At 57.2% G+C, this 20,522-nt stretch overlaps 1 protein-coding gene across 2 annotated transcripts in view; it reads right to left on the bottom strand.

Annotated features, from left to right (window-relative positions):
• DPH1 (diphthamide biosynthesis 1) overlaps positions 1–18,257 on the bottom strand; it is a 38,261-nt gene extending 20,004 nt beyond the window's left edge. For both annotated transcript variants that reach the window (XM_081843747.1, XM_081843748.1), the window contains exons 1-5: positions 18,160–18,257; positions 11,758–11,910; positions 9,277–9,340; positions 3,186–3,307; positions 113–267 (exon numbers count right to left, since the gene is read on the bottom strand). In XM_081843747.1, the coding sequence (XP_081699873.1) occupies positions 113–267; positions 3,186–3,307; positions 9,277–9,340; positions 11,758–11,910; positions 18,160–18,217 (552 nt within the window). In that variant the 5' untranslated portion in view covers positions 18,218–18,257. The remainder of the gene's footprint in view (positions 1–112; positions 268–3,185; positions 3,308–9,276; positions 9,341–11,757; positions 11,911–18,159) is intronic.
• Between the last annotated feature and the right edge of the window lie 2,265 nt (positions 18,258–20,522).

The following is a 20,522-nucleotide window of genomic DNA, read 5'->3' as shown; positions in this document are numbered from 1 at the left end:
CACTGTCTCCTGCAGAGAAGAGTTCCACAGTTTAACAATACGCTTCTGAAGAAGAATATGCAGGCAAGACTCCCAGCACACACAATATTGTGATTTATTTCCCTATTCTTACCTGCAGTGCCGAGACGAACTGGACGGTGCTGACGAGGGCCAGCGCGGCCCCCGCAGGGAAGTTGAAGCGCAGGGTCTCCACAAAGTGTGCCGTGTCAATCTTGATGTCCACAAAGACGTAGAGCATCTTCACTCCCTGTGTGGAGTCGATGGGAACTGGAGGGAGAGGGCAGAGAAAATGACAGGGCGCGTTTTTTTGGGGGGGGGCACCAGGGAGAGAAGCATGCTGATCCTCCATCCAATAGATTTCAGGTCTCACCCCATTAAGATAAATTTTCTTACTCAGCAGCAAACCCCACCTACCCAAGGTGGGGAGATCCCACACTGCCACAATCGCAACATGCTCAAACGCTGGATGAAGAAAGTGGCAAAGTGTGACTTCCCTTCTGCCCAGTCCCAGCAAAATGAAAAAGACAACAACCTCCTTCAGGTTTCTAGTCCATATGAGGTGCAGGGAGAGCCAAGCAGAGCAGGAAAGTAGCTCTAGCTACCCAGCCACCGCTGCAAAGAGCACATCCACACAGACGCTGACTCTGGCCCCTTTGCAGGTCGAAACACAAGGCAGAAAAGGATAAGAATGAAGAATGAATTGCTGGCTGCGATTCCTGTGCTGCAGGGGCTGCACCCTTGGGGTCCCTTCAATCTCTACAATTCTATGATTCTGTGAGTCCTTAATGCATTTAATGGTTCTACCGAGGGAGACGCTGGCATAAAGACACCAGATTGCCAAGAGAGGGGACTCCCCACGACTCAAGGAAATGGATGTTCCACACCTTCCAGGAAGAGATTTATTCTCCTCCCCAAACTGCGCACCGCACCAAGGGATTTCGTTCCAGAAGGAGCACCTTCCATCGCCCCTCTGCGTGAGTGGCTGTTCTGCGACGGAAAGCCATTTCCGCCCCTGTCCTTGCAGCGGGTGCGACTTCAGCATCCCTCCCAACATGACAGAATTGCCTGCCCTCCGAGGAGGCTGAAAAACCACCACCTCCTGAGGGAGTCCGCTCCACTGTCTCCACGTGCAAAATCCCCTAGAACTTTTTTTTGGGGGGGGGAGCGGTTGTCTCTCCTGGCCCCTCGTCTTAGCGAAAGGAACGGGAGCCCACTCAAAAAATTAAGCACAGAGACGCAAGCCATGCCAAAGCTGCGCCTCCACCTGCCATGTATTCTTTATCTGCACTTCCTGCATTGCAGGGGTTGGGCTAGATGACCTCTGGGGGTCCCTTCCAACTCTGCAATTCGCCAAGGAGGCTTTTCCGAGCAGTGGTTTGGGTGCTTCGCTTTGGATGGCTTTTCAATCTCACTGCCGGGGGGGGGGGGGAGGAGAGACAGACGGCATGCGGCGTCAATTAAACCTCTCCTAAACGGAACTCGGGACTTGGCTGCCGCACGTCTGCCTGCCTGCAACACCCCTGCGGTGCTGGCGCTCTAGGGCCACCAGCTCAGGGAAGGGGGAGGGGCTGCATTGCCAGCCCCCCCCCATCCCACTACCCTGCCTGCTAACTGTGAGAAGCCCCCAAGGGACGCAGGCTGCCCTTTAGGTGTATCACTTGGCAAGGGTGGGGTGTCCCTGCATAATGCAACCCCCCCCCCCGCTTGCCCTGCTCCTCTTGGCGCACTGAAAATCGTGGGGGGGGGCAGAGAGGGAGGTGTGTGTGTGTGTGTGTGTGTGTGTGTGTGTGTGTGCAGAATACAGACTGCTCCTCCTTCTGCGAAGGCCGTCCCTGACCTGGAAAAGACAGAGGGTTGCGATGGGGGGGAGAGAAGCCAGGAAAAGCGGGAATAAATTAGGTAAGAGAGATTCCTCCCCACTTCCAATCCGCCTGTGCCAGGGGGCTCTTACAGCCTCCTCCTCATCCACCTGCTTCTCCCCACCCCTCCAATGATCTCCCACCCCCCCACACTCCATCACTGTGACCCCCCCCCACGCACACACCCAGCAACAGCCCTAGCAACAATGCCAAAAAAAATCAGAGAGCTGGGCCAGAGGGAGGAGAGAGGATGAAGGCTCAGGGAAGCTCCACCCCCCTCCCTCCGGGGCGATAATTCTGCAGATCCACCTTAAAAGCTAACATGGCCCCTTTTTTCCTTTTCTATCTCTCCCTCCCTCTCCCTCCCTCCCTCCCCCTTTCCTTTCCTTTCCCTGTTATTTTGAGCCGGATTCCATCCTGGGCGGACTTCAAAGTTAGCAGCATCTGGGACAGCAGCGCTGCAGTTGCCATAGCAACAGCATCCAGAGAACCGTTTCCGCCTAGGGAGATGCAAGGCAGCGGCAGCAGCCAGCCCTCTTTTCGGGTTTCCTGGCCTCCCCTCCCCCACCCAGCCAAGCCTTCCTCCTCTTCCTCCTCCAGTGCAGCAAAGCCCCCCCCCCAAAAAATACTCTCCATGGGGCAAAGCGGGGCCACAACCCGTGCCCAGAAGCTCCTGAAATCAAGGACATTGTGAAACAAAAGGAAAAACAGGAGAGGAAAGGAGGCAGGCAGGGGCAGAAATAATTCTGCCCCGAGACTCCAGAGTTCCCTTTATGCTCAAAGGTTGCCTTTCCTCCAATGAGCTCAAGGGGGCGCCCAAGGACCTCCTGCCCACCACTCCCGGGTTTGTCCTCACTGCAACCCTGTGAGGAAGGCCAGGCGAAAAGGATAGAAGGAAGGAAGGGAGGGAGGGAGGAGGCCCACCCAAGGTGACCTACCCTGCAAACTACAGTCATACCTTGGGTTACGAACATTGCAGGTTGCACATTTTCGGGTTGCGGACCGCGCCACACCCTCATGTACTGGAACGGGTTACTTCCGGGTTTTGGCGCTCGCACATGCGCAGGAACACAAAATGTCACGCGCATGCGCAGGAACGCCAAATCGCGTCACGCACGTGCACAGTGGGTTGTGAACCCTGCGGGTTGCAAACATGCCTCCTGCAAGGATCACGTTCGCAACCCGAGATATGACTGTACAAGGCCGAGTGGAGATGTGAACCCCCAGTCTCCCCAGTCTGGCACTCTTTAACTGCCACACCACGACTAGACCTCCAATTCCCGGGCGGAGAGACTGGCCCAGGCCCGGCCCTTGCCTCCTTCGTACCCAGGCAGCTGTGGCCATAGTGGACCAGGAAGTCGGCTCCCAGTGCCCGGGCGGTGAAGTCGTCCACGCAGCAGGCCCCGTAAGTCACATCGCCCATCACCACGGCCTCGGCCTCTGTGAACCTGCAAGAGAGGAGAGGAGAGGAGGTGGGCTGAGGAAAGAGGGAGCCGCGCAGCCCCATGTCCCAGCTTTGGGGCCCAGCCAGGTGCTGCTGGGAACAGCGGCAGGTGCAGCGCTGGACTGGAGAAAACCCGGATGAATCCCCACACGCTCAAGCCAGTCGCCATCTTCTGGCCTCAGTTCTCCCAGATGGGAAATGGGAACAGGCACATCTTAACAACACCAGAAGAGTCCATGGCCCATCTGGCCCAGTATTCTGACAGATGCCCCAAATGCGAAACCCGCAAGCAGGATGTAAGCACAAGAGCTCCTTCTCCTCCTGCGGTTTTGGCATTAATGGTTTCAGGCCACACAGGCAGAGCGTCGCCATCCTGGCTAGTCGCCCATCGACAGGCGTCTCCTCCTTCATGAGTTTACCCAATCCCCTTTCACAGCCATCCAGGTTGGCAGCCATCATGGTGTCTCCTGTGGGAGTGAGTTCCACAGGTTAACTCTGTGCTGGGTGAAGAAGCCTTCTGATCTATCCTGAATCTTCCAACGGTCAGCTTCGCTGGATGCCCACGAGTCCCAACTTCCTTTCTGGGGGCTTTTTGAAGCAAAGATCCGGATGTATTGTGACTCCTCCATTGCAGGGGGTCAGACTACATGACCTTTGGGGGTCCTGTCCAACTCGACGATTCTAGGATTTTTTAAGGAAGAGGCCACTGGGGCAGCAAGTTAGGAGGAAGCTGCACCTGTGGCAAGATGGTCAAAGGGACCTCCGCAGCCACCCCACACCCCATAGGGGAGGCAACCCTACCCTCTCCCTCTGCCAGCTGGAAGACCCCCGGCCGGCTGCCCCCTCCCTCCACTGCCCCAGCAGCCAGGCCGCTCCGGAGATGTCAACATGATTAAACTGGAGTGTGCTAATCCACCTCCTCAATTGGGGAAAGCTGTTTGCAATTCAGGGGATTAGGCGCTCATCAAAAAATGAGGCTGCGCTTCTCCAAGGCAGAAGATGCAGGAGGGAGAGAGAAGCAGAAGGGAGGCAGGCAGAACACCCACACCCACAGCCGGCCCCGCAGCACCAGAAAGGGGGCAGACCCACACAGAGAAAAAGCCCAGGACAGGAAGGCGCATCCTTGCTGCGGCTAGAGCAGGGACCGCGGCCTGCAGGAGATCTCGCTCCCCTGGATGGAGTGGGAAAAACATACTGCTCAGCAGCAGCAGGAGCCGACCAATTGGGGGGGGCTGACGCTGTGGGGCAGGAGGTTCCCCACCTGTGTGATGACTGGTCTTCCCATTCCACAGACGGGAAAACCGAGGCCAAAGAAACGCGGCAACAAGGAAGCGGCAGAGATGGGGCGTGAAGTTGCAGGGAGAGTTTTAAGGGACCAAAATGATCATCGGAGGCAATCCCACACTGCTTGTGGGAACACTGGTGGCCGAGGGGGACCGGCAGAGCTTTTAGTCGCTAAGGATTCCTAAATGGAACCTCCACGGGCAGAGCCAGTCTACCTTGGCATGCGGGAGAACAAGAGAGGGAGGAGGCTGCTGCTCTCAGGTCCTGCTTGCCGTGGGTTCCCTTTGGTCGGCCACAGAGGGGCTTCTTCACGCAGCACACGGATAACCTGTGGAACTCCCTCCCACCGGATGTCCACCCACCTAGATGGCTCGAAAAGCTAATTAGAAAAATCCATGGAGGAGGAAGGAGGAGAGGGCTCCCAGGTCCTGCTGATGGCTTCCACTGGGGCATCTGGCTGGCCAGGGTGGGATCTGGTGGGCCCCACCTTGAACCAATCCAGCTGCGGCCAGCTGCTCTTCTGATGCCCCTCGCCCCCTTCACCCAGCACAAAATCTGCGATTATCTGGGCGCTGCAGGGGACGGAAGCCAGCTGGATGCACCAAAGTTGCACGCAAGGGCGCGGAGGCCCTGATCCTCCTGCCCCTGCAAGAACCTGGCCGTCGCCCCCTGCACCCGCCAAGGCAGGCAGCACCCGGCAGGCCAGGGACTCCCCCGTTGGTGGCGGCTGCAGCTGCCAGTACTCCCGGAGCGGACGCCTCGCAGTTCAGCTCCACCGGTTCTTCTCCCGTCAAAATGTCACACGATAAACAGATCATTAACTCTGATTGGAGAAGGCCGCAGGGCACTATTCTGCTAACAGCCTCCCTCCTTCCTTTCTGCCTTCCTTCCCAGGGCGAAAGGCAGGCAGCGGCAGCAGCAAAAGGGGGGGGAGGGGCTGCGGCGAGGGGGGGCAGAAGTGCCGCATTTTGGGCTGTGGTGGGGATCCAATGAGGAGTAGCACCTGGGAGGCGTCAAATCCCCCCCGCTCAGCCTTCGTGAAACTCACCTGGCCCCGCTCAGCCTGACCTACCTGGCAGGGTTGTTGTGGGGACCAGGTTTGCTGGGAAGAACCCTGCCTGCCACGTTGGGGAAAACGGCGGGATATAAATGCAATTGATGATAATGATCAATTGCAGGGAGAGGTGTGTGATCTGCTGGGGGGGGGGGCAAGGAGAGGTCTTTCAGCTCAGGCAGCGACTGGAGGGTCGTGTGTTGGGGGGGGGGCGGCTGACAGACAAAGCGAGAGAGAGATTTGGCGGCTGGGCCACGCAGGTGCCAGACTCCACCTGCGAGAAGGCTGCGAATTTGGAAAGCCGAAAATAGCAGCCGCCTTCAAGACGCAGCAGCAGCAGCAGCGCCCTGGCTGGGCCGCCTGGGGAGCCGAACTCTGCAGCCCCGCCTGAGATCTATGCAAATCCAGCAGGACGGCATTTGCATGCGCTTCTCCCTGCCCCTTCGTTTCCTCGTGAGGAGGGGGAGCGAAGGAAGGGAAAGGCACGGAGAGGTGGCCAAACCCGCCTCCGATCCCACAGCTCTGGCCAGCAGTTGCCCTTCTGTGACCGCTTAGAGGGCGAGTCCCTTGCTGCTGCTTGGAATCACAGAATTCTGCAGTTGGAAGGGACCCCCAAGGCTCATCCAGTCCAGCTCAGGAAGCCTCCGTAGAGCTCAGTTCCTGCCTGAGAGTTGCTCACTGTGAAGACAGACGACTGGGCTCTTCTGATTATGAAGCCTCCCAGTTCAGGGGCAGTCTATCTCGATTCTTGTTTTCCAAGGGGTATTTGGCCCCTGTGAGATCAAGACGACTGGACTCAATGGGCCGCTGGCCTGATCCAGCAGGCTTATGCCCTTACGGAGGGACGGAGAGGTGAGAATGGCTCCCAGCCCCCCCATGCCAACTCCGTGGGCACCTTGGCATGCGAGATGCGCCTCTCTGCCTCCTCTGATCCTCCTTATCTCCCCGTCCTGGCTTGTTCTGCGAGTGGGGAGAGAGGGCTTTAAAGTTTCTGCCAGAGAGGCTCCTTTCATGCCCAAGATCTCTGCCAAGACCGGAGACTTGCGCACGCCATGCCGTTCCTGGCGAGTTGGCCTGGCGCACTCTGCTTAACTCTCGCCCGCCCTCCCCGGCAGACAAGCAGCCGGTTCCAAGGGCGACATATCCGGGAAAGAGACATCGAGTACCCGCCCCAAAGGGAGCACCACGTTCGAATCCTGTGTTGGGTTTGGGCTGTGTCAGGTTGACGGGCTGGGAGGAATCACCCCCCAGCCTCCGCCGGCACTCACTCAGCAAGGTGGGCGGCTCTGCCGAGCTGAGAAGATCTGAGTGGGCGGCACCCACCTCACCATGATCACCCCCTCCTTCCACGCACCCACACGTCCTCCCCCCCCCCTTTATGGCCTCCTGAATATTTCACTCAGAGTAATCTCTGGAAGAGAGGTTTCATATGAAAGGCAGGAGAGGCACAAGAGCCCAGGAGGGGATTTGGGGAGGGGGGGGGAGAGATACAGTAGAGAGAAAATGCGGCCGCCAGGATGCTCCCTCGCATGGCAATCACCGCAGGAAGCCAGGCGGATCCGAGGCCGAGTCTGGACGCTGCTTTGGCAGAACGGCTACGTCTGTTCTCCCCACGCCACTCCCAGAAAGGCTTTTCAGGGCAGGCTTGCCTTGGAAATCAGGCTGGAGGAGGGGGCTAGGAATGGCTACTAGCCGGGATGATGGCTCTGCTCTGCCGCCGAAGGCCAGGGATGCTTTGGGGTACCTGTTGACGCAAACTGCAGGAGGGGAGGGGGAACAGGAGGCTGGACTCGATGGGGTCCCATCTGGGGCCCGATCCGGCTGCCAGGTTCTTCCGATGGTCTCAAGAGGGAGGCGAGGAAGAGAACGGAGGTTTGTGTCTTGCCGGTTTGGGTTTCCCCTCATTTGAGAGCGGTAATGAGGGGCATTTAAAAGGACCATTTGCAATCTCTGGGAAACAGAAAGGTTGGGTCAAGGGAAACATGGGGGCAAAACCTGGCAGGCGCCCTGGGGTTTCTGCATCCAGACCAACGGAAGCCACGCCTGGGCAGAGCAAGCAGGCTGTCCCGTCCAGATGTTCCGAACTGCAACTCCCACCAGCTCCCAGCTCTCCTGCAGCCGTGATGGAGGGAACTGCAGTCCAGAACGCCCAAAGGCTCCTTTGCAAGGCTGGCTGAGAGCAAGAGAGGATCCTGGGGGTGGATGCGACCATCTCCCCTTCCTGGTCCCTGGCGCCTGGGTGGTAGAGTGCCTTTAAAGCTGGAGGTTCCACCAAGGCACTTGGCTGCAGATAAGGCCTCCCTTCTAGGAGAAGGGCAGCAGCCCTGAGCAAAGCACAGGACCAGTGGCATTTGCAAGAGAGCAGCCCCCTGGTTGGGGCAATTTGGTCCTGCAATGTGGGCCCCCAGCCCCCTCCTCCTCCTCCTCCTTCCCCCCCCCTCCTCCTCCTCTGCCTGCAGCACCAAGGATCAGAGGCAGCTGCTGCCAGGGAAAGTCATGCTTCAGGTTTCATTCAGATAAAAGGATCGCCATAATCAGCTGCCTTTGAAGTCGGAGACATGAAAGCGGCCCCATGCTGGGAGGGAGGCCAGCTCCCTTAAAGGGCCAGCAGCACACCAGCCGGGGACTGGCTGCAGCTGCAGCAGGAAAGGAAAAGGGACCTACCCCCCCTCCTTAAAACAAGACTAGCCGCAGCATTGGGCCAAAGGGGGGCCATCTAGTCTACCCTCCTGTCCTAACAGGGCCCCTAAGGGACCCCCCTGAGCAGGACATGGAGGCAACAGCGACTCTCCCGCCCCCAAAACCCCAAAGAGCTGCTGCCAGCCAGTGCAGACAGCACTGAGCAAGATGGGACAATAACCACCTCAGCCTCCTCCATTCCTGTTCAAGCCAGCCCCTCACTTAGAATAAGGAGGACTAGAGTACTGATAGGGTGGTTCAGTGGCAGAGCCCCTGCTGTGCATGCCAGGCTCCTGAACGTTCAATCCTGGAGAGCCGTGGCTGCCGGTCCGTGCGGACAATACTGCGCTAGATGGGCAAACGGCCTGACTCAGCAGAAGGCAGTTTTCTCTACGTTCAGGAAGAAGGGCTGTATTTTCAATTGAAATAAATAATAATAATTGGCAGCCCTGCAAAGGAGTCTAGGACGCCCCGAGGCTCTGCAAACAGGGGCAGATCCTGTCAGCTCCCCATTTGACCCTCAAACCACCCAGGCCAGGCGCAGAAGTGACCACCCATAGGAAGGGACCTGACACCTGCAGTCGGGCCACTGGCTCATCTAGCTCAGTACGGCCAGCACTGGCTGGCAGCAGCAGCTTTCCAGGGCCTTCCCCTAAAAAGGACGTTTCTAGTCCCTCGCGGCTCTGCAGAAAGGGGTGGTCTAAGCAGCAGCAGAGGAAGATGCTTCCTACTCAACTAGATTGAGACTCAGTGATGTCTGCACTGACTGGCAGCCCCAGCTCTCCAGCCCCTCCTTACTCTGAGCAAACCATTTATACCAGGATGCATTATTCTTGCCCCCTCCCACTCACGCCAAGCCCACCCTCTCAGGGTCCAGCCCACCCATTCACCCTCTGCCCTGCTCTCAATCCCCGCCAGTGGCCAGTCCACGTTTGACCTCTTTTTCCCCTACTCACCTCTCAATGATGTCTGCCAGGGTGCAGGCGAACATGAGGAGGCCTTCAGGCATCTGCAGCGCCACTGAGAGAAAGAAGGATAGGACACATGTCACAGAAAGCGCATTTCCTCCTCCCTCCTCCTCCATTTTCCTTTTGTGCTGCGTCTTCTCATATTGCAACCCCGACGGGGCAGCGACTATCTTTTGCACTTGCGATTTCAAAGCAGTTCCGTGGGCCTTTTTCTGACAGAACAGCAGGATAAAAATATTCTCAAAGCTGGGGGCCTTCGACCTCCACATTTCCGGCCAAATTCTCACCTCACACCCCTGTGCAGAAGACTGGAAGGGGGCTTCTGAGCAACCAAAGAGGAGGCAGTGCCCCTTCTCCCCCAGACCCATCACGGCACACCGGGGTGAGGTGGAACAACCTCTGGGCATGCCTTGAGCCCAACCCAGGAACGCTCCCTTTGCAGGGTCCTTGCACGAAGCATTATGGGATGGCTGCATCTGCAATGCCGGTGGCTGAAACTGGGCCCAGCTGCCGCTAAGGTGGGAAGAGGACCCAGGAAGTCAAGGGGCTACTCCAGCTGGACAAGACCTTTCAACCCAAGGCAGCGTGGCTAAGTGGTTAGAGTGCTGGGCTAGAACCCGGAAAAGACCAGGGTTCAAATACCCTCTTGGCCATGAAGCTCACTGCTTCTCAAGTGGGTTGCTGTGTGGATGAAACGAGGAGAAGTATGCAGGCCACCTTGAGCTCCTTGGGGGAAAAAGTTGGGATACAAATGCAATAGAATTAATAAACTTCATCTGGATTTTCCATTCATTTACAGGCAGTTGGATCAGGCCCAAGAGGGGCCCATCTCGTCTGGCATCCTCTTCTCACAGTGGTCAAGCAGATGGCCCAAAGGGAGGCCCACAAAGAAGACCTGAGCAGAACCTCTGGTATTCAGAGGTAGACTGTCCCTGGGCATGGAGGTTCTGCCACCACAACAGACCTCTCCATAGGAAGAGCCTGATGAATCAGGCACATTAAGTCTTCTGTTCTCACAATGGCCGAGCAGGTGCCACCAAGGGAAGCCTGCAAGCAGAACCTGAGTGCAAGAGCCCTCTGCCCTCCTGCGGTTTCCGCAGGAAACAGACAGCGGAGGCAGAGAATATCCATTGTGGGTCGTGACTTCTCCTCCTCCATGAATCTGCCCAATCCTCTTTTAAGTTGGTGGCTCCTGCGGAGGCGAGTTCCACAGGTTAACCACGCGCTGCGGGAAGAAGCCCTTCCTTCTGTCTGCCCTGAACCTTCCATCCCCGCTCCCCATCTCTCCCAACGTGGGGCGCGCCTGGCTAGCTGCCCTCCCCACTCCACCCCCCCCAGCCGCGCAAGCAGAGGCCTGGCTCCGCCTGGCAGAGCTCCCAGGCCCGTCGGCAGCTGACGCTGCCTTGTCCGATCCCATTATCACCCTGACGCGGAGGCTGATCATCGGGCCGACGTGACTCTTGCTCGGGCAACGGCTGCACAAAGCCGGCTCGTCTTGGCACGGATGGCACCAGTCAGCAGCCGCTGTGCCAGCCCCTTCCCCGCCCCCCCGGGCAGCCACCGCACACACAAGCCAAGGCCTGCCACCCTGGTCCCCCCCCCGAAACAGGGCTTCCCCATGAGGATGCAGGCTGCACGGCTGGGGGAATGTGAGAGCATCAAGAGCCTGGCTGCAGGATCAGGCCAGGGGGGTCCCATCCAGCCTGGCCTTCCCCCATCACATAATGAATCCGGCTCTCAGCTCTCCTCTCCGCCTCCTTGTGTGCCCCTCCCAGAGCTCCTACGCCCAGTGATTCAACAGGGAACCCTGGGAACCATAGTTCTGTGCAAGGTCTCTGAAGAACTCGGCACCCTGAGCAAACTACAGCACCCAGGACTCCCTGGGGGAAGCCGTGGCTGCCTTACAAGCAACATCAGAATTTTCTGGTGTCCATGTGGCCTGGGGGACGGAGTGGAAAGCCCCGGTTTCCTCCAAAGAATCCTGGGAGCTGTAGTTTGTCATGGGTGCTGAGAGTTGTTAGGAGACGCCCCCAGAGAGCTGCAAGTCCCAAATTCCCTGTGAAGGGGGATGTGGGAATTGTAGCTCTGAGAGGACAGAGGGGTCTTCCAACACCTCTCAGGACCCTGAACAAAACTACAGCTCCCAGAAGCCTCCGGGGGGAGCCACAAGTGTTTAAAGCAGCATCGTGGTGCTTTAACTGCCTGAGTTGGCTCCACCCATCATTGACTCTGGCTCCGCCCACCCCAGGCTCCCTGCCTCCTGCTTCACCAGCCGCCATGGGCTCAGAGGGTGGGGGTCTCCAGGGCCCAAACCTCTCCAACGGCCCAAATCAGACGGGAGCCCTGAGCTCAGCCAAGGAAGGAGAGCAGGAGACGACTGCAGGGGGTTGTTCTAGATGACCCTTGGGGGTCCCCTTCCAACTCCATAGTCTTGCCATCTCCCCCCCCCCCCCCGGCCAAGACACTCACCCCGCTTCGCCCCGGCCTGCCGGATCCGCCACACCGTCTTGTGGACCTCAAAGTTGTAGTTGCTGGGGAGGGACGCCACGGCTGCCTGGAGCTCAGGGTCCGAGAGGATCTCCTGGGGGATCTGGTGAGCCACCCGGCGGGGTCCTCGGCGGGCTGCAGTAGGAGGAGGAGAGAATCAGCAGCTGGGTCGGGATCCAGGAACCACCACGGCTTCTCTGCTTCCTCCCCTCAGGAAGGGTGGAAGTGAGGGAAAGGCACTCTGCACATGGTTAGAGGTCTCCTGCCCGCTTCATGCGTTCCAGGGTTGAGAGCAAGAGCCCAGGTGGGCGACCAGAGGGCCAGAGCAGCTCTTCTCTATCAGGTCAAGGGGACATCAGACAAGGCAGAGAGGCAGCAATCTCCTCAACCCCAGCCATTATTCGTGGGTTTTTATTTAGTTCATCTAAGAAAAATTGTACAGTGGTACTTCGGGTTAAATACGCTTCAGGTTACATACGCTTCAGGTTACAGACTCTGCTAATCCAGAAATAGTACCTCAGGTTAAGAACTTTGCTTCAGGATGAGAACAGAAATCGCGTGGCGGCGGCGCGGCAGCAGCGGGAGGCCTCATTAGCTAGAGTGGTACTTCAGGTTAAGAACAGTTTCAGGTTAAGAACAGACCTCTGGAACGAATTAAGTACATAACCAGACGTACCACTGTATTCTGCTTGACTGTAATAAATTCTTTATGCAGTTGTTGCTTCTATGCTGGTATTCAGAGGCTGACTGGCCCTGAAGCAGCACTAGAAACCCAAATATATACAGTGGTACCTTGGTTTACGATCTTAATCCGTTCTGGAAGTCCGTTCTTAAACCGAAACCGTTCTTAAACTGAGGCGCGCTTTCCCTAATGAGGCCTCCCGTTGCCGGTGCCCTTCCACCGTTCGGCTTCTGTTCTTAGACTGAGGTAAAGTTCGCAAACCAGGACACTATTTCCGGTTTTGCGGAGTTCGTATACCAAATAGTTCGTGAACAGGGCTGTTCTTAAACCAAGGTACCACTGTAATCTAGTCCAGTGTTTCCCAACCTTTTTTGGGCAAAGGCACACTTGTTTCATGAAAAAAATCTCGAGGCACACCACCATTAGAAAATGTTTAAAAAATTAACTCTGTGCCTATATTGACTATATATAAAGTACAGTGGTGCCCCGCAAGACGAATGCCTCGCTAAACGAAAAACCCGCAAGACGAAAGGGTTTTCCGATTTTTTAGCGGCTTCGCAAGACGAATTTCCCTATGGGCTTGCTTCGCAAGACGAAAGCCCATAGGGAAATCTCCGGGACAGCGGGGAACCCTCCTCCCACCGCAAGCCCTGGGAACAGAGGAGAAGCTGCGCACCTTCCCCTCTGTTCCCGGACCTGTCCTGAAGGCCTGCGGCGGGAGGAGGGCTTTCCTCCCCACCGCCAACATTCAGAATGCTGTTCTGAATGTTGGCGGTGGGGAGGAAAAACCCTCCTCCCACCGCAAGCCCCGGGAAGAGAGGAGAAGCTGCGCGCCTTCCCCTCTGTTCTGGGACCTGTCCTGAAGGCTTGCGGTGGGAGGTCCAGGAACAGAAGAGAAGGCGCACAGCTTCTCCTCTCTTCCCGGGGCTTGCGGTGGGAGGAGGGTTTTTCCTCCCCACCGCCAACATTCAGAACAGCATTCTGAATGTTGGCGGTGGGGAGGAAAGCCCTCCTCCCGCTGCAAGCCTTCAGGACAGGTCCGGGGCAGCAGGCTGCTATCCGCAGCTTGGAGAGCCCTGCGGGGAAGTCCTGCAGGGCTCTCCAAGCTGTGAATGTCTGCCCCGCGCGAGGGGCGCTCTGCTTAAGAGCGCCCCTCGTGCAGGGCAGCAGGCTGCTATCCGCAGCTTGGAGAGCCCTGCGGGGAAGTCCTGCAGGGCTCCCCAAGCTGCAGATGTCTGCCCCGCGTGAGGGGCGCTCTGCTTAAGAGCGCCCCTCGTGCGGGGCAGCAGGCTGCTATCCGCAGCTTGGAGAGCCCTGCGGGGAAGTCCTGCAGGGCTCCCCAAGCTGCAGATGTCTGCCCCGCGCGAGGGGCGCTCTGCTTAAGAGCGCCCCTCGTGCGGGGCAGCAGGCTGCTATCCGCAGCTTGGAGAGCCCTGCGGGGAAGTCCTGCAGGGCTCCCCAAGCTGCAGATGTCTGCCCCGCCCAAGGGGCGCTCTGCTTAAGAGCACCCCTCGTGCGGGGCAGCAGGCTGCTATCCGCAGCTTGGAAAGCCCTGCGGGGAAGTCCTGCAGGGCTCCCCAAGCTGCAGATGTCTGCCCCGCCCAAGGGGCGCTCTGCTTAAGAGCACCCCTCGTGGGGGGCAGCAGGCTGCTATCCGCAGCTTGGAAAGCCCTGCGGGGAAGTCCTGCAGGGCTCCCCAAGCTGCAGATGTCTGCCCCGCGCGAGGGGCGCTCTGCTTAAGAGCACCCCTCGTGCGGGGCAGCAGGCTGCTATCCGCAGCTTGGAGAGCCCTGCGGGGAAGTCCTGCAGGGCTCCCCAAGCTGCAGATGTCTGCCCCGCGCGAGGGGCGCTCTGCTTAAGAGCGCCCCTCGTGCGGGGCAGCAGGCTGCTATCCGCAGCTTGGAGAGCCCTGCGGGGAAGTCCTGCAGGGCTCCCTAAGCTGCAGATGTCTGCCCCGCGCGGAGCTCCCGCCGGGCGCGCAAGGCTTGGGGCGGCAGCCTGTTGCCCGAAGCACAGGGAGCCCTCCGGAGGGCTCCCCGTGCTTCGGGCGAGTGTCTGCAAGCCTTGCATGCCTGGCAGGAGCTCCCGCCGGGCGCGCAAGGCTTGAGGCGGCAGCCTGTTGCCCGAAGCACAGGGAGCCCTCCGGAGGGCTCCCCGTGCTTCGGGCGAGTGTCTGCAAGCCTTGCGCGCCCGGCAGGAGCTCCCGCCAGGCGCGCAAGGCTTGGGGCGGCAGCCTGTTGCCCGAAGCACAGGGAGCCCTCCGGAGGGCTCCCCGTGCTTCGGGCGAGTGTCTGCAAGGCTTGCGCGCCCGGCAGGAGCTCCCGCCGGGCGCGCAAGGCTTGGGGCGGCAGCCTGTTGCCCGAAGCACGCGGAGCCCTCCGAAGGGCGCCCCGTGCTCCGCGCTGCCAGCTGCCGCCCCAAGCCTTGCGCTCTCGCCCGCCTCCCTCCCACGGCACACCAGGCAACGTCTCGCGGCACACTAGTGTGCCGCGGAACACCGGTTGGGAAACACTGATCTAGTCACCAAATGGCACCTTAAACCTAGGCTGCAGTCGCCACAATTGAATTTCTAGGCGCCATTTTTTCCTTTTCTTTTTTGCGATGGAGTTTCTATGATTATCATTATCATCATTACTATTTTCATTTCTATACAGTTTAAAGAACAAATCTCAGAGGGGTTTACGACACATTAAAACATGAAACAAAACGAATCCAAGCTTCAAGGAAAATCTTCCAGATCCCTAAGTGGCCCTTTGCCTTCCCCAGGCGCCAACCGAAAAATCCAGAGATCTCCACGTGGTCACAACTGGAAATGCACCAGCCTCAAAATGCGCCTGGCCCTGGGCTAATTTCTAGCACTGCCCTGAACCTGTAGGTTCCTTTAACCCACCAGGCCAGAGAGCCGATATATTCCATCACAAAAGAGAACTGTAACATTGTAAGGGACACCTGAGAGTCATCTAGTCCCACCTCCTGCAATGCAGGAATCACAGTGACAGACTCCTTGACAGGTGTCAATCCAACCTCTGTTGAAAAACCTCCAAGGAAGGAGAACCCGCCACTTTCCACCTTCCAAGGTAAAGGTTAAAGGGACCCCTGACCGTTAGGTCCCGTCGTGGCTGACTCTGGGGTTGTGGCGCGCATCTCGCTCTATAGGCCGAGGGAACTGGCGTACAACTTCCGGGTCATGTGGCCAGCATGACGAAGCTGCTTCTGGCGAACCAGAGCAGCACATGGAAACGCCGTTTACCTTCCTGCCATAACAGTACCTATTTATTTACTTGCACTTTGACGTGCTTTCAAACTGCTAGGTTGGCAGGAGCAGGGACCGAGCAACAGGAGCTCACCCCGGCGCGGGGATTCGAACCGCCGACCTTCTGATCGGCAAGACCTAGGCTCTGTGGTTTAACTCACAGCGCCACCCACGTCCCCTCCACCTTTCAAGGAAAGGGGAAATTTAGTCAATAAGATCCAGGAGGGAGAAACTCTGGCAAGTTTAGGGGAAATGAAAGATTAAGAGAAAGCATGGGTGGGGGGGCATCCTCACCTTCCCTCTCAAGATGGGGGCTCCCCTAGGACAGGGAGCAGAGATCTTCCCTCCTGAACACACACACACACACACACACACACACACAGCATGCTAGTATTTTGGGCAGATGAGGCAAGTGTGCCAGTTGGGGATGTAGGGTGAAATCTGAGTCACCTTTTAGCAGGGTGCTTGGCACCCTCCCACGGTGGCAGGGTGTGTGTAGATGGAGCTGCCCAGAAAAGGCTGGTGGGCATCGATTGCTTCAGCTGAATGCCAACGTCAGAAAGGGCGATCTGCTATTCTTCTATTCTTCCCCCCCCAAAAGACGCCCCCTCTTTTTAACACAAACGCCATCCTGTGAATCAGCAAAGCGACAAGAGTTCTCAGAGAACACAACTTGGCAAAGAGTTATTTGGGATGGGGGGGGGTGGAGAGGTGACAGAAAGTAGTTTGAGGGGGGCTATTTATGCTCCTGCGTGAATGTGCCCCCCTGCTCCCCCCAAAACACACCCCAATAGGCGGTGGCTACTGTAGGAAGGAGCAGAGCGAAAATGAATCACCGGAGGTCTTGCCTACTCAACAGGGAGAGGCAAGAGAACCAGAAGAGGAGCACACATTGCGGGGCCGAGGCAGAAGGGCGTGGTTCTCTGCAAGAGCAGCTGCTTGGCATGCAGAAGGTTCAATCCCCAATAGCATCTCAAGGCTCTTGGAGAGTCACTGCCAATCATCATATGATGCTGAACTCGAGGAGCCAATGGCCTGATTCAGGAGAAGGCAGCTTCTGACCTTCCTTTTTTCAGTCAGAACAATGAAGACTGGAACCTTGCTTTATTTTTAGGGGACTAGCCGTAGCTCACTGCAGAAGTGTGTGTTTTGCATGCAGAAGGTCCCAGGCTCGGTCCCCAACAACAGGATGTAAGAAGAGCCCTGGTGGATCAGGCCCAAGGGGGCCCACCTAGTCCAGCCTCCTGTCTCCCAGCGGCCAATGGGAAACCTGCAAGCAGGACTTGAGCACAAGAGCCCTTCTCCCTCCCGTGGATCCCAGCAACTGAGATTCAAAAGCATTGCATCTGGGAGCAGGGTGCTGCAAAGAGCTTTCGAGGGCCTCACCCTGCAAGGCAATTGCTTTCTGGTTCTTAATTTGGGGCCAGGGCAATTGGGGACCAGCAGCGCTATTAATTTGAGAAGCAGGAAGTAACATGCACAAGAGTAATCTCCCTCTCTCTTCCTTGTCTCCCCATATTGTCCTCACAGCAACCCTGCAAGGAGGGTCAGCCTGAGAGAAGAAGAGGAAGAAGAGTTTGGATTTGATATCCCGCCTTTCACTCCCCTTCAGGAGTCTCAAAGCGGCTAACAATCTCTTTTCCCTTCCTCCCCCACAACAAACACTCTGTGAGGTGTGTGGGGCTGAGAGACTTCAAAGAAGTGTGACTGGCCCAAGGTCACCCAGCAGCTGCATGTGGAGGAGCGGAGACTCGAACCCGGTTCCCCAGATTACAAGACTACCGCTCTTAACCACTACACCACACTGGCTCTCTCTATCCCTTAGGAAGCACCACAGCCAAGCTGCTTCCTCTTAGCTGTAGGAGTCCAGCCCTCCAGAGCAGTGATGGCCAAACTTGGCCCCTCCAGCTGTTTTGGGACTACAATTCCCATCACTGGTCCTGTTAGCTAGGGATGATGGGAATTGTAGTTCCAAAACAGCTGGAGGGCCAAGTTTGGTCATGCCTGCTCTAAAGTGTTCCTTCCAACTTTACAATTTAAAGTAGACGAAATCTGCAGAGAGGCTGAGACGGACCTCAGCACCCTGCTGGATCAAGTCAGAGGCCTATCAAATTCCGCCTCCACCTCCTCCCCACATCTCACTCGGGGATGCCTACGGCCCTCGCTCTTCCTTCCGCTCAACAACTGATATTCAGAGGTAGACTACCTCGGGCCAAGGGGGCTCTACAGGTGGCTTTTCTCCCCCGCCCCCACGGCAGTGCCCGACTCCCTCCTGCAAGGACCACGCAGGGAAAAAAGCCCCACATATTGGCACCTCCAGATTTTTGTGAAGCGGGGGCAGATAGAACATAACAGCAACAGTAAATAAACAATAAATAAAGGCAGAGCCCCCTCTCCACGCCTCTTGCGCGTGCCCGCTGCGCCCGCTCCGGAGCGACTCCGAATTCACCTGGCGCCGGATCCGGAGTGGGACCTTTCGCCTCCCTCGCTCCTCCTGGATCCGCCATGGCTGCAAAACCCACGTGGAGCCCAGAAAGGCAGCGCCAGTGGAGCGCCGGCCACGCGAGCCAGGCAGGAGCGAGCCGCCCCCGAGCGCATCGATAGGCAGCGAAGAAAGGCAGCGCCCAGCCCGAAGCCCAGTTGGTGGGGCTGCAGGGAGCCCTTTCGTGTGGGTGCCGGGGCTCAGCCGGCCCCAGCACCTGTTTCCCGTGGCTCCTCATTATTACTATTAGCATTTATGGCATCGTAGATTAGAAGGCAGCGAGAAAAGGCGACGAGGGTGCCCTTGAGCGCGTGCAGAGTGCACAGAAACTGCAGGCGCAGAGTCTTCACGCTTCGCGGGTGAGCGGGGCTTCAAAACCAGAGGGCGAAATTTCGAAATAGGCCATCCTTAGCTCCGGAACCTTTTTAAGGAAATTGAGGGTGTTTTGCCACAAAAATGCCATTCGCTGGCCTCAGCTGCAAAGAGTCAAGGGAGACGACCCCGCCACACTTCTGCCCGCCCCTGTCAAGGCTGTGTGTGCCCCTGATGTGGAAGGCACTCTGTACATGCCCCAAAGCACTGCCGCCACTTTTCAGGGCCAGTACTATATGCATCAGTATAGAATGCCACAGGGCTGGCCTGAAACCAAATGCCTCCCTGCTCCATTTAACTGCATTTGTAGCCCATTTCACGACTTTGATGCACGATTCGAAATGCATGATTTATTTCCCTGTCCCGTAAGATGATAAATTTGCACGCACAGACCTGCAAATCTGTATTTATCCATGCCATATACGAACTGTGTGCATTTCATCTGGGAGTAAACAGGTAGCTGGACAGATCAGTGCAGTGTTTTGGGGGTGCTGGACCTTGGGGGCCCCTCTGGAAAATGGCCACCCAGAGAGCAGCCAGTGGCAAAGTGGGGCCCCATCAGCCCCTGGACCAGCGTCGGCATGCCAGCGCCCCCCAAGGCTGGCACGGCTCCCTCTCGCTTCCATCCTTTCCTCCATGGAGTCAGAGCGCAGCCTCCAGTAGCTTCCTGTAGTCTCCATGAATTTGTCTGTCCCTCTTTTAAAGCCGCCTAGGTGGTTGGAGCCATCCCTGCTTCCTGTGGAAGTGAGTTCCATAGATTCACTGTGCACTACATGAAGAAGTCCTTTCTTTTATCTGCCCTGGACATGGAAGTCTATTTATTTCACCTGAGAAAAGCAATCCAACCCCACCACCCCTTCATCAGTCCTCTGAGCCCAGGACAAACTTAAGAACAGAAGACACCAGAAGAGCCTGGGGCAGGATCAGGCCAAAGGGGGCCCATGTGGTCCAGCATCCTGTTCTTAGATGCCCCAAAGAGAAGCCCGCAAGCAGGAAACGAGCACAACATCCTCATCGTCCGCTATTCAGAGGTAGACTATCCCCGGCCATGGAGGTTCTGCTATCGCAATAGACTTCCATATAAAAAGAACCTGTTGGATCAGGCTCAAGGGGGCTCATCTAGTCCAGCCTCCTGTTTCCACTGTGGCCACCCAAATGCCCCGAAGGGAAGCCTGTGAACAAGTCCTGAGTGTGACAGCAACTCTCCCCTCCTGCGGTTTCCAGCAGCTGGCTTTCAGAGACTTGGTGCCTCTGAAACAGCCCTCCTTCCTCACCCCACAAAGAGCCTTGTCTGTCCTATGAAACTGAAGGTTTCCCGGGTGCCCTTGAGGATCTTGGTTGGAGATGCATCCTGCCTTGCTACTTGACAGACCAGGCTCCCCACACGCTGGACCTCCAGGATCTCCCCGCTCTCTGATGCTCACAAAGAACCACACAGGTGAGCAGCAAAACTGCCAGATGTCGTATGATGGGTGCAAAGAGCGGCGCTGGTTTCAGACATGCTAGAGAGCTAGAGTTGCTGCCTCACAGGGTGGTTGTGGGAATTAAATGAAGACTGGGCACCTGGGAGAGACCTGGGTTCAAATCCCCCACTCACCGCGTGTGACCTTGGGCCCATCATTGCCACTCAGCCTCGCCTGCCTCACAAGGCTGGTGTGGGAATTCCACAAGGAAGCAGAGAACTTTGTATGCCGCCTTGAGCTCCTTGGAGAAAAAGACGGACTAGAAATGCAATAAGAAATGTGACTCCCTTTTTCTGCATAGGTCAGGTAGAGCTTGGAAGGTTCTGGGAACACCTTGGAGGAACGGACAGCAAGAGGAAATCTCCCCAACTGTGAAGCTGGGAAGGTCCCATTTGGAGGGGGGCACAAGAACAACAACAACAACAACAACAACAACAACAACCAAACAAACATAATAATAATAATAATAATAATAATAATAATACAGTCATATCT

The sequence above is a fragment of the Podarcis erhardii genome (genome assembly GCF_964252035.2).
Source record: "Podarcis erhardii genome assembly, chromosome: 16".
NCBI lineage: Eukaryota > Metazoa > Chordata > Lepidosauria > Squamata > Lacertidae > Podarcis > Podarcis erhardii.
This window is presented reverse-complemented; position numbering and strand designations above follow the sequence as displayed.